The sequence below is a fragment of the Cydia pomonella genome, chromosome 18, assembly GCF_033807575.1.
Source record: "Cydia pomonella isolate Wapato2018A chromosome 18, ilCydPomo1, whole genome shotgun sequence".
NCBI classification, from domain to species: Eukaryota; Metazoa; Arthropoda; class Insecta; order Lepidoptera; family Tortricidae; genus Cydia; species Cydia pomonella.
The window spans coordinates 5,841,867-5,855,724 of record NC_084720.1 but is presented as its reverse complement, the minus strand read 5'-3'; the positions used below and the strand labels follow the sequence as shown (position 1 = coordinate 5,855,724).

The window sequence follows — 13,858 nt, the reverse complement described above, 5'->3', positions numbered from 1 at the left end:
ACCAGCGGCCAGAATGGCTTGCTTGATCTGCGGCGAGATAGAACCCAGAAATGCTAGTAAGGTCACAATTTATAGTGTTAAGTAGTAAAACGTACCTACTTCTTGGGTATATTGATGAGCACACCTTTATAGATACACATTACAGGTTTAAGGTATCTCTAATTTTCTCTTTTAGAAAGCGGGTGGAAGGCGTGTGACATGCCAAAATGCCCGTTTCTGTACTGCGGGGAATGCTGGCTCGAGGTCCGCGGACGCTGCCTCGCGTGCGACCCCAACCTGGCCGAGCTGAGTGACCAGGACTCGCTCAGCGACGATGAGTTACCAGTATACTGATTTATTACTTCCACTGAAGACATTACAATAAGAAATTAGCTTCTTAGTCAGGATTTGCTTATCGAACTGCCTTTATTGAGCGTTTTAACGGCGACCATGTGAAACCTGATGATTTTCACTTTTAGACATATTGTTCTAATTAAGTTTCAGTTAACTTTACGTTTGTTTATATCTCTTGTAATTCCACTGTTTAAGTAATTAAAATATGCTACTTATTAAACTATTTATTTCAAAAGAGTCCGTATTCTAATTGTTCGCCGACCGTAAGATTGCTAACGAATTGTATGTTCTCCGCGATCTCGTTGCAAAGCAGCGCAAGGCCTGTTAAGCTGCCTTCTTTTTGGTCGTTGAAATTGTACACCAGCTGAAATAACGCAATAGTAACGAAATAATTTATAACTTCTGGTATCTGCGATAGTGTGGACACCAAAGTACTGCATCAACATCTGAGAATGATAGTTATCATGGTGGATATACGCGCCATGGGACAGAACTGAGGGCCTACCGCGAACACCAAAGTTCGCAAATTGCGGGTATTTTTTCTGTTACTTTCATTACGCCTTAATTGGAGTAAAAGAGAACGGTGTTCGCGGTAGGCCCGCTGAATGAGTAGGCAGAGTCGATCAAAATGTGACTACAGTAGGGCTAGGTGACAAGGGACCACACCGAGCACGTAAAATTACTTTAAAGGGGCCCACTGATTACCAATTCTCAAACGGTATTAGTCCACGAACTGTCAAGTTCGTGTTACCATGGCAACACACTAATAATATTAGTCTAATATTATAGTAGGCCTCTTAAAACATACTCTTACCGAAAGAAATTCGTCGTATGTGATCCATCCATCGTTATCGGTATCGGCGGCAGTGAATTTCTCTTTTCGCAGCTCCATAGAACTCTCATCGCCTAGACTTTCAAGCACAGCTCCACTGAAAATACACACAATGGTAGCAAACGTAGTCTTTGTCGAATGGGATGATAACTTGATAAGACCATTTTCTTTCGCTAGAAATGTTTGATGTTAGGTAGATGAGGTCGATTCCGTGTAAATGAAAAGATCGGTTGGTGAGGAACATTTTAAAGAGAACGCACTCAACGCAAATAAATACTTATAAACGATTTGTCGATGTGCTGCGCCGATCGGAATGCCTACGAAGAAAAAAGCAGCCAGTCATGACGAAAATTTTGACGTCTGAAAATAGAGGAAGGTGTAGTTAGTTCATACTAACAAGTCGTCGCAGCCAAGCATGCCGTTGGCCTGGTTGTCGAACAGCAGGAACAGGCTGTGCAGGTTGGCGATGGTGACGTCGTTCCACCCCGGGAATCGCTGTACCACTTTCTGTGTGCTCCAGCGACGGTCGAGTTCTTTCATCTCCTGTGCACATTAGGAGCTTAAACATTTTTTCGTTTCGGATGATGGATAATAAATATTTTTCTTGCATGATTAGCTGACTGAACGCTAAACCTTTTCTTCAAACTAAATATGTAAGTATATAAAATGTTGGAATACATACACTAACAAGAGCCACTGGTCTTTCACGGAACTAGTGTACCTATATTGTACTAGTGTACCTATAAAGTAAAGTTAAAGTTTTCAATAGATATGTCAATGTCATACTTGGTTGTACTGGCGCTGCTCTGCCAGCCGCTTGTAGAACAAGTCGACGAGCTTATCATAGTCTGTCATGGCGGCCTTCGGCTGATCCGAAAGACGCCGCACGGGTTCACCTGTTTCGTAAAAAAGTATACATAAAAAATAATAATGAAGTACAATAACCAGTCCACTTATTAGATAAAGAATCTACGTATTAGTATCTAGATTATCTATCCCTCTGTCTCAGTTCAAGTTTTATTTCTTAGGACAAAGAAACAAACTCAAGATTAGTAAGTTTACGACATCTAAGAGAAAATACAAGCACCCGCCCTTATGAACAATGCCAACATCGATTGTGAGTCACGGTTTAAGTATGGGAAGGTATTGATGAGGAATAAGACGCTACTCGTTTTAGTCACTTAACACAAAAGGCGGTTCTTATCTCTTTGTGCGCTGCAGGCTATCTACCCAAGGAAAGTAAAACTTTTCTTCGTTTTTAGCTTATTTCTAGTAGGTAGGTATAATTTGGTTCGGAAATTTGTAGCGAAAGCGTAAGCCGAGGGCGATTTTGCTTGTTGGGATACTTGGGATGCGGTTAGCATCAAGTTTCGTTAATTTGGGCCAAGAGCGGGCGTGAATCGGACCGAGGGTGGTCTGGGTTGATGCGAGTGAAAGGACTGCAAGATAATTTGGAATCAGAAAATCGATAAAGAAACTGGGTCTATCGCGAATATCCTATGTTACCTTTATTTCCGACGTTTCGACACAAATTTCAATAGTTGTGGTCTGGGATAACTGTCCCAGAAAAATGTCAACACAGATATTTGTGTAACTTCCCAACGAAAAGATATCCGCGACCACGACCAGTAACCTGTATCAAAACATACTTTCTTTACTCTTTGGTCAAAACATCGGAAATAAAGGCAAAAAAGTAAATACGCGATAGACCTGGTTTCAAGTGTCTTAATTCGTGTTCATAACGTGAAAGTTTTAAAAGATAAAGAAATGAGCTGCAATAGTGGGTATTTTTTAATACGTTTTTATGGCTCTACAATAAGATTAGTATCCGATATTTTATAAAGTTAGAACAAAATTAAGAAAAATATACTAATATTAGGAAATAGTAATACTTAGGTAACTAACATAGACACTGTTATCCTTAAATTCGTGCAAGGAATAAAAGGCTTTTTATTTTTATTATTAGGCACTATTTAAAAAAAAAGATCAACCGACCCGGGATCTTAGAACCATTATCAGCGATGTCTATGTCTATGTCTAAAGTACTTACCTGTGGCAGTGAAATCCTCTTGCCTATAGAAACATATCGGTTTCCTTTTCACGGGGTACTCGAAAAACCTCCCCAAACCGGAAAAGAAAGAGCTAAAATTTATGCCCATCGTTTATTTGGAGCACAGCTGTATTGACTTTGTCAACATCAACATGACTTTTATGACACTGCCATGCGGTCGGAATATTTTGGCTCTCCTTGGTCGTGGTCGTGAAAGCGCGCGGTTGTTTTATGCGATTGAGGCGACGCAGCCCTATATTCCTGTATACTTACTTTACTCTTTGGACGCAGCGTTAAACGCATGCAATCACGGAATGTAGGGAAAATGAGAATACGCTTACCGCGTAAAACAATATACGGTAATTAGATCGTCTGATATAAAATGGGTATGCAGCAAACGCATAAATCAACCCCAAGTTCACAAATATTTTAGCAGAATGCCTTTGCGACAATAGCCATATTTAAAAAAGGTTATGAATGGTAATATCGAGTGTGTAGCATTTGTCTACGGAGTGCTACAATGAATCAATTAAACATTAAAAAAAAATCAGCAAATAGGCCACAGGGGCACTTTTGCATGTCAAATTTTTACAAGCAATGAAAATAACAAAATACAATTACCTACAAATATGGATTTGCTTTACAGTCACTGTAAAGCAAAGATTTATCGATTGTAGAAGAGGTGTAAAATCTTAGAACAAACGTGCCCCAAGTTTAACGTTTCAACTAGATGGCGCTATATGACTTATTGAACCTAACTGAATTGTCAAACATCAACTTTTGACATATCGTCAAACATCAACTTATGACATATCTACTTCAACTTAACAGTTGAGGTACTTTTTTTTTCATACACTTTACAATTCTACAGAATCAATCTACTGTAAAAAACTGGTTCTGTGTTTATGAGATTTGTAGCAGAGTGAATTCGTTCATCACACGCTACATAATTGTATCAGTCTTTCAAATGCAAACTGAAAATTATTTAGGTACCTAAAATTATTGACACTAAATGTCGTACTTGTTTTAGATATACTATCACTAAAATACTTCAATTTATAGTGGGTACTTACTTACCTATATAAGTACTCACATTTCCATTTAGGCACAGCTCTGAAGAGTATTTAACGAGGTTAGTTGAACTACAACATCAAATTTAGCAGGTACCTACCTACTTTGATATGTACCTAATACTTCTGCGCAGGGCCAGGATAATTTCCAGTACAAGACTTACATACCTACGTATATGAAATGATAACGCCATTATTCTATCAATCACTTTATTAAATTTCCATACAAAATTCCATTAAAATTTTCAAAAATTTCATGACATTATATAGCGTCACATACAATTGATAAGATAAGAATGTAATGATAATTACCGAAAGGGTAAAATAATGTAAACGAAATATGGTAGCGCTAAATTAAAATATAGGAACATTTATAAAATTTCAGTCTTCTTTCAACAGTGTTACGAAGTTAACGTAAGATATAGATATAAAAAAAGAAAAGGCTGCTGTCCACCACGTCATGCACGAGTTGCACAATAATTACAATAATACTATGTACCTAAAAACGAAACTGATATCTTAAATTGTAAAGCACACAGTAGATTTTTTGGGCGTAAAGTATCAGTAGACAACAGACTTCTAAGCGGTGATCTGACCACCGTTACATTAATTCCAATCAGTCTTCAATGCTTTACAAGTGAGGTAGATGTGGTTATAATATTAACTTGAACACACTAGCGCCTCGCGGGGGCCGCGCCGCCCGCCGGGCGCACCCGCGCGCCCCGCCGGCCGTGTACAAAAATACTACTTATCTCAGTAACACATGATATTATCGACCATTGCATTCCTCTCCTATTTGTGATTGTGATGGTAAAAAGCGACGATGGACTAAAGATGAACTCCTGACCGCCAACGCTAAGCCGAGCCTTGGAAACCATACCGCGTTTCACTGCGGTGTTTTTCTGCGGTATCGTTTTCAAATCCTGCGTTGCGTGACTTGTGAAATGTCATCTTTATTCGCTCCACGAGAACGTTGGACATCCCAATGAGTTTTCAATATTTAAATCAGGATAGGCGCCCTCGATATAGGCCTCACACGAAACATAAACAGGAGACGAATGAATATAATTTACACTAAGACTAACACAACACAAGCGCCTAGTTAATATTACAAAAATAGCACGAAAATGGCTTAATACAATTAGCTAAAATCTCGTAAACGTATCAAATATGCAGTTGCGTCTCCCCGCAGTCACACATGTACTGAATACATTGCTGTTGTTATTAAATATTAAAAACTTGTACAAAAATTATGATTACGTTTCAATTATTTAATTATTAAGTTGTCAATTTTATTGTATTTATCACAAAACCACAATTTTACTGCTAGCTGCTAGCAGGTCTCACAAAGGAGGTACGCGTCGCCTTCCGCGACAGAATCTCTCCTGGTTGCGGAAACATCCAACTTACAAGAGTCGTTCTTCCTAAAGAAACGGATAACTTTGCGCGAAAATTTTAAGGGAAATTATTGCAACTGCTTAAATTTTCAAGCGTAACTAAAATCTTTTTAAATATTCATAATGCAGTCAAAATTAGAATTTTTAGCGGCTTGTATATTCGATGTTACCGCAGTTCCCAGGAAAGTAACAAAAAAAATCTTAAAAAACATAACCAAGCCAAATAAAAAGGTGCTTTAAATGAAGTCATGCCTCGTTAGCTCCCAGCTAAGCTAGTCTCGGGTGTCGGCGCCTTACCGCACGCAACGTGAACCACTCAAATTAAACGTTACTTTGTTGTGAGCTGTTCTTTGATATTTTATAATACTCTATATTTTGCTAGACAGAGATAAAAGATGATATTGACTTACCATTCACTAGCGCCCAACAATTTGTCATTATTTAATATTTACCGGTAATCTTCGTATTTTTTCAGTTTAGTGAATCGATATAAGCATACACGTTTGAGGTGAGTGCTTCACGTGCGGGCATGTACAAAAGATGGACAAGGAAACCGCGGCTGCCGACCGGCCGACTATTATAAATTACGTTTTGTCATTATGACAGACCGGCAACATTCTTAGAATGCTCGCGTAATCAGTACATCACCATTATGGCTGTCGGCGTTTGCTTTGCAAATCCAATCGATCTTTAAAAACAACTGTGATTTCATGAAAATATGAGATTCGTTGTTAAATATTAAGTTACGAAGAAAATCATTTAGAATTCTACATAAAGGAATTACTCTCCGAAAATACATTAATTAAAAAATGCATTTCATGCCACACATTATTTTTAAAATAACGTAATTCTTTAATAATGGCACTGAACAAAAAAATACCTATCACTGATATGAAAACAAAATATTAATAATTATATTATAGCGGAATTTGTCAATTCGTCAAGACGCAAACACTGCACGCACACTACTACACTACAGACAGATACCAGCGACACTACCGACAATTACAATTTCCAAATTTGTTTATATCCATCCCAAGTCGTTTAAATACAGCAGTAGCAAGAGATGAAGAAAACGAATTTCTAAATTCTAATTTGGTGGTAGTGCCCCAACGCGGCCGCTCCCGCTTTCTTCTCTTCAAACAACAATTTTCGACCCTTAAGCAATTATTTAAGTTTCAGACTCTCTTTTTAGTCGCCATCTTATTATAATCAGTTCCATAATTAAAATCTAAATATCGCATCACAAGAAAATTGTTGCTTGAATCAGCGTTACACAATTAATTGGCTATCACCGGCTAGTAACCAGATTAGTCAATAAACGTCTCATTGTTAATTAATTATCCTAACTTAACCCTAAGTACAAAGGGAGAAAGTGTTAGTTCGACTTTTACAACCTATTTTACCTAAAAGTTTTAGAGCAATTCTACATCTATGTTTGAAAAGTTCGCACGTATCGCGAACGTCAATTACGATTATTCAGGCATTGTTCTAATGAGTAGGTAAGTAGATCTAAAATATATCTTCTAGCTAGAAAGGTCTTAATACAACCAATTCGTATTTGGGGATTCATGGACAGTACATTCTAACTACTTTGTCTATTAAGCATTATTATGATATAAGGTAACATCTCGTCGCCGAACAGCGGTTATCCACCGCGATATGGCACCCTACATGACAATTAGACTGATACTAGAAACCTTTATATGCGATTAATAGTAAAATATTCCCACAACGGCGAAGCGAACTCTACGCTACTTACAAGCTACGCGCCGGGCGAAGGCGCTCCTAAAAGGTACATTTGGATTTAACTACTCGTACAAACGAAGCTCTTATATGATCAACCCTTTACATACACCATGTCTTAACAGACACGACACTACATACGTAAACTTATATTAGATTACGTGAACACATAATTATCGAATGAACACAGCGTTAAAAGTGAATATCATCGAAGTGGGTATCTCTAATAATTTATTTATTATGCATCAATTCATAGAATTTTAGGGCAAAAATTTAGCTACAATATTTAACCTAATACAACAATTTTGATTGTATAAGACCACCCAATTAACTAATTAAAAAATAATTAATTTGTAGAAGAATAGCTATAAATTACCTATATTAAATTCAAGTGCCTTTAACCATTTAATTCGAAGAACGCAGTCGCTAGCTTCTATGCAAACTATATAGAGACAGAGTTACAGCCGCTTTTAGGTGAGAGTAACATGTCACTCCGAATGTCAATAAAGCTGCTTCGATAAATATTTTATTGTGTAAGTGCGAATGATGTTCCGAGTAGACATTCCTGAGCCCTACATCCCTTTGAAACACTCAAAAGGACGCCCTCACGGCTTCAAAAAATAACTACGGGATTACGGGCACGGATTTTGATTGGTGTTTGGATATATATAAGTAATTTTATCTGTTAAAATACCAGTTAAAGCGTATGGCGTTTCATAATAATAATAAAATTATTGGCCATAATCACAAACAAACACTGGTAAATATAATAAATACTGTTGACCGGTTTTACTATCTCGTGTCTTGGCCAGTCATAAAGTATTTACGACATCAATAATAATTAAAGCTTAGACAATTGCTGCTCACATAAAACTTTGACAGCCTTTATTTAATTTTTACTAGATAGTATTTGACTAGTATTGCAAAATGTACCTGAGGCGGTCAATTTTGAGTTAGCAGCAGAAGAGTCTTCTTGTTATTTTTATTCAGGGACTCATACCCCTCCACCGCACTTATTTATTAACTTTACATACGTTTATGTTTGTATAGAAACTAGCAGACCAATCCAACACCCTCCATAAACTAAAATAACAAATGAAATAAATTAACAAAGTGTTGCACGTTGTAACAACTGATGATCTTGCAATAATGAGTCGAACGCTACGGTAATTCAGTTCATAGTTCAGTTCTTCGTACGCGTTCAAACGTAAGTTTTACATAAATTTAGCCGCAGTCTCAAATTTTACTACATTTAGTTTAAACGAAAATTTTGCTCAATTTAAACATGAAATAAAAATATCACGATACTTATTCAAATTAATAATACGCGCGTCGGATGGCGATTCTAGCACCGCGCGGCAGTTCGCGCCCGCGGGCGCTCCGGAGCCCTCACAAGGGCCCCGGCTCTTTAAGACAGTCTTCTAAAGTCAGTCTTAAAGTTTATTGCATTGATTTTCTTGCACAATAATACTACGCTTCCCTGCGTTCTAAATCGTCTAAATAATAATTTAGAAGTAGTTGAGAAATAAGCAGCTTTCACGCCAATTAGTACAGCTCTAAGCGCTCTAATAACAGCGTTCAATAAAAATATATATTGACATATACCTACCAAACTAAAATGTGAATAACTTAGCGTAAGAAAACACTCTAACGCCGGTATTTAGTAGTTTAACCAAGTTAAAAACGCAAACCTAACATTTTGGAAAAATACTTTTTAAGTTTCTAAATTATCTCACATAAAAACATCTTTTACATCACATTGTGATTTTTACATCCCTTACGATTTATAGTTTTTTTTCCTTATCAATATTATAAATCGTAGGACTAATCGGACAGAGCGTAATCGACATAATGCAAGTGCTCCGACTATGGATTTGGTGTGGGTACATCTAGGTTAGAGTAGACTATGGATACTGACGGCTACCGATAATAAGTTGCTACTACATCGTGTACGTTTGGTCCTTAAAGACTAGTCTAATGCTGATATCAAAAAACAAATGACTATTATGGTAACCAAACATCTAACAAAATATTTTAAGGAGAATTTGATTTGCAAATACTTCTCATGAGCAAATGCTAAGTTTCCGGACAAGCTATGCTCGAATCGGACCTTTCCAATGGATAATAAAATTGGCACGTTATCAAAGAAATCACAACTTAAACAAAACAAAATAGAATATGATCGACCTTAGGTCACAGCTAGTGTAAACATAATACCTATGTATATATAGATTAATATACCTTGATGTATTGCTTGCCGTGCGAGGAGATGTCGCGCGCGGTGTCGGGCAGCGTCTCGAAGAGTACCACCAGGTAGCCATCGGGCGTGAGCGCCACGTCGCTAGGCCGATCCTTGTCATCCAGCCCCGGGCTCTTCAGGTCCACGGCCCACAGGATGCGCAGCTCCGCCGTGAACACCAGCACGCGGTGATTCTTTGAGTCCGCCACAATAATGCGCCCGTCGTCGTCGGTCACGATGCCAGACGGACGGTTCAGCTCGCCTATGCCTGACCCCTCGCGACCTACGCAGTGCAGGACTTTGGAAAGCGTCGGATCTACCATCAGCAGCCGATGGTTTTCAAAGTCCGACACAATGATGTTGCCCGATGTGGTGAAGCACACGCCTCTAGGAGTCGTAGGCCCCTTCAGCATCTTGGCGGGGTTAGCTCCCTCGAACACAAACTTTGTGATGTAAGTCCCGTCACTGGTGAAAAGTTGGATGCGGTGGTTGCGTGTGTCGGTCACGACGATGTTGCCCAGAGTATTAACGGCTACGTCCCAGGGATATTGGAATTGACCACATTCCTTGCCGAAGGAACCAAACTTGAGGATGAAATTTCCCGAAGAAGTAAATATTTGAACTCGGTGATTGTCTTTGTCAATTACGATAATACGACCGTATGTGTCAGTGGTGATGCCTGCTGGCAGGTCAAACTCTCCCGGGCCGGTTCCCTTGGAACCAAACATTGTTCTGAATTCTCCACGGCTGTTAAAGATTTGAATACGATTATTTCTTCGGTCTGCAACTATGATGTTGCCCTCTCTGTCAACGCACAAACCCCATGGTCGGGATACCTGTCCCTCGTCCTGGCCTTCTCTGCCGAATGAAAACATGGGAACCCCGGGAACTGGACTTCTCGTGGGTCTGACTGTCACCGACATCCAGTAGCCGGGAATAGCTTGCCCAATGCCTCTGGGCAAGTTGGAATCCAATGCCATACTGGACGAAATACTATGATCATAATAATTTGTAGACCTCGTATAATCAGGTAAAGATCTCAGGCTGTTAGTAGACGACAAATTGTATGGTGTTAAAGGTGAAAAAGTCTGAGCTGACTGCAATGACTGTAAAGACAGGAGAGACTGACGAGACTGCAGAGCGGGGACGGAGCTGAGGGTGTGCATGGAGCTAGCCGGGGCGGACTGCACATCGCATTGTCTCTTCAACTGGTCTACTAAATCGTAGTTGGGAGGTACAAACATAATCCGCTCTTCTGTCATATACATGTTTTTAAACATACACGAGAAGTAGTCTACTTGAGCTCTGCCTTTTTCTTTGGCCATGAACAAGTCGAGGCCCTCCGAGTCCATGCTGCGCACTAATGTCTCGTTTGTATGTGCAAGTCCAGCTAAAATGCCTCTCAGAGTATTCATGTGGTCAGTCAGTTCGTTCATTTTCGCCTGGCGCAGCTTTTCCACTTTATCCAGCAAATACTTCTCGCGATCCTCGATAGCTTGAGCATAGCAACGCATCGCCTTCCTTATTTTCATATTAGCCTCAGCGGTTTCCTTCTCGTACGCCTTCGACATGGCTACTGCACGATCTATTGCTGTTTTAATAGCTTTAGTACCCGTTTTGGTATCCTCTATAGCTCTTAAAACACCTACACGACACATGTCGAGGGCCCCTTTGATAGGCGTATAACAGTGGTCCTTGTGAACCCACAGAGTGCACTCCTGGCAGATGAAGACGACGCAAGCCTCGCAATAGAATCTAACGGGGTCACCATGTAGTTCGCAGTACACTTCCTTCTCGTTGTTGACAGAGTTGGGTCGGACGCCGATGGGCGAGATCTGATGGATAGGGAGTAGAGTGTGTTCCCTGAGCTGGCAATCGGAGGTCACGCCGTGGCAGCACTCGTGACAGAATAGATCGTTACATTCGAGGCAGCGCGTGGTCGGCGTCCGCTCCTCGCAGCGAAAGCAGGTGATGGATACGCTCGAGGAGGTGCCAGGCGAGCCACTGGAGTTGTCCTCTTTGGAGTGATGTTGGTTGTTATTATTCGAGGTGGAGTTGTACTCACGGCTCTGACCAATCGGGTTCTGCAGAGTGCTGCTGCAGGAAGGCAGCGCCCAGATGTCGTAGGGCATGGAGGAGGCGGACGTGGCGGGGTGCGGTTTGTTCATGTTTTCGAGTAGGTTGCAGATGATGTGCGTCATGGCGAGCGGGTCCTCAGGCTCGGCGTGTGCGGCGCCCGCACCGGCTCCCGACGCGGCGGGCAGGCTCGCGCCCAGCGCCTGCGTCATGTTCGCGAACGACGTCATGGCTCCCGACACGTCACGACATTAGATCTGTAACAGATACAGGTCAACACTTGAGCGCTTGCCATTTTTGACACTTTGGAAATGTATATTTTCAGTAAAGAGAAGGCTGTTTCATGGAACTAAATAGTGTATTATGTACTTCCAATAGACAATACTAAGCTTTCCAAAGTAAACATTGCTGACTAATTGTTTGAGTTTACTATGAAAAACAAAACATAAATAAGTGATATCACTAATCTCCGTAAATAGCTGTTTTACGTACGTGTCCCTTATTTTCCAAATTTAAAACAAAACCGACATATAATAGTAAAACGAGCCTTTCAAAAAAACTAAACGTGAGGAAATGAGAACACAGTGTCACTTTACACTTACACGATCAACAAAAATAACTAGTTCAAGTAGAACTGTCAACTTATCACCGCGCCTAACTATCATTACACAAAATAACTGGCCACAAACAAAACTGTTTATTATTGAATATTTAAAAAATAAAACGAGTGTGTGTGCGTGCCAGCCGGTCGGCTGTAATGGGTGCACTGTGCCACTCCATAAAGTGCAGTTTGCGAAAAAAATGTATCCCAAATCTTTTGTGTGCTCCCTACCACTACCCCTCGTAGGTAGCGGCCCTAGAGGGAGAAGGGGCTATAAGCACGCGCGATAGAGCGGGACGGTGTTCGTAAATGTCGCATTCCAAAATTTTCCATAATATAGATAAAGAGCGTTTACTATGATTAGGGTTGCCGACAGAGACTAGTTGTATTTGATTATTGTATTGAACACAGCACAATTTAGTAACTTCATTCAATTTGTTTAGTAGATAACATGTTTTTAATAGAGTGATTAATAGGTACTTCACTTAAAAGGAAATTATTTTGTTTAATAATTTTGGTATTATTCAGCTTTACAAAGTAAAGATACACTTCACTGCAATTGAAAACTGTATATAAATTGTACTAGAGCATAAACTAGGTATGTATTATATATATATATATATATATATATATATATATATATATACACTTATTATACATAAATAAAAAGTATTATATAGGGAAGAGTAGAAAGCACTTGGTTATAAATACGTGCAACTTCCCAACTAACATGACAGCGTCAAAATAGCCTACATATCACTGTTATAATGCTCTCATTTGAGAATTAAGAGTGTTAAGAATACCTGTAGTAGGTTGGTAGAGGACTCTATACCACCCTTATAACCACGAATCAGGCCCCACTTTTTACAGGTAAAGGTGTCAGGAAGCCTATACAACAGTGTTACTTAAGGGTTAGAAGTACTTAGAAGGGAGTTAATTCACCCTCAGCTATTACTTTAGCCGGTTCTACGTTCTCATAGAATCATTAGCTAACACAATAGGTGTGAGACAACCCTCAGTTAAGAATTTTAAACTTGTTAAACCTATAAGAGAGAGTGGGTTAACGATTTAACGCGTACTAGATATCTAAAACATTCTCAATTAAATATGTGACCGCTTTTTGAGAACTCTTTTTGTACTGTTTTTATGTATTAGCTTCAAAGAAATCCAAAACGATCAAACTTATAAAATAAATGATACAAAGAAAATAAAACTTATCACAGCAACATTTAATGGCGATCTGCTCGCAAGTTTTTATTAGGAAGAAGAAGTTTTATCGTGTGAAAAGTGAAAAAGTGCTGCGCCTGCGATTTTACGGTAAGTGTATACCATGTTTTCCATCTTAATTTTAACGCGCTCCGGATTAATTAAAGATTTAAAGTAAAACTTATGCTTAATAAAATAGACGCCTTAAAGTTTTATCAGCAACTTGTTCTTTTTGTCGGCCATTGGCAAGTAAAGTTACGTGGCATCGATAGAATGATAAAATAAAAATTATTAATGGAGTATTTTGT

The 13,858-nt window shown here is 39.3% G+C and overlaps 2 protein-coding genes across 2 annotated transcripts in view; both read right to left on the bottom strand.

Moving 5' to 3' along the window:
• Positions 1-542: 542 nt before the first annotated feature.
• On the bottom strand, positions 543-3,881 carry LOC133528011 (troponin C-like). Its single transcript, XM_061865252.1, has 5 exons — positions 3,216-3,881; positions 1,952-2,061; positions 1,563-1,708; positions 1,148-1,262; positions 543-697 (listed from the first exon to the last, which is right to left on the bottom strand). The coding sequence occupies exons 1-5, from the start codon at positions 3,322-3,324 to the stop codon at positions 563-565; spliced, it is 615 nt and encodes a 204-aa protein (XP_061721236.1). The 5' UTR covers positions 3,325-3,881; the 3' UTR covers positions 543-562.
• Positions 3,882-4,478: 597 nt separating this feature from the next.
• LOC133527657 (protein wech) overlaps positions 4,479-13,858 on the bottom strand; it is a 37,122-nt gene continuing 27,742 nt past the window's right edge. The window contains exon 2 of the mRNA XM_061864757.1: positions 4,479-12,000. Within this exon, the coding sequence (XP_061720741.1) occupies positions 9,661-11,973 (2,313 nt within the window). The 5' untranslated portion in view covers positions 11,974-12,000 and the 3' untranslated portion in view covers positions 4,479-9,660. The remainder of the gene's footprint in view (positions 12,001-13,858) is intronic.

Coding starts and splice junctions, on each gene's coding strand:
- LOC133528011 (XM_061865252.1), bottom strand. CDS start 3,324: ATGGGCATAAATTTTAGCTCTTTCTTTTCCGGTTTGGGGAGGTTTTTC. Junction 1,709..1,951: donor AGCAGCGCCAGTACAACCAA/GTATGACATTGA, acceptor TAATGTGCACAG/GAGATGAAAGAACTCGACCG. Junction 1,263..1,562: donor ATGCTTGGCTGCGACGACTT/GTTAGTATGAAC, acceptor GTGTATTTTCAG/TGGAGCTGTGCTTGAAAGTC.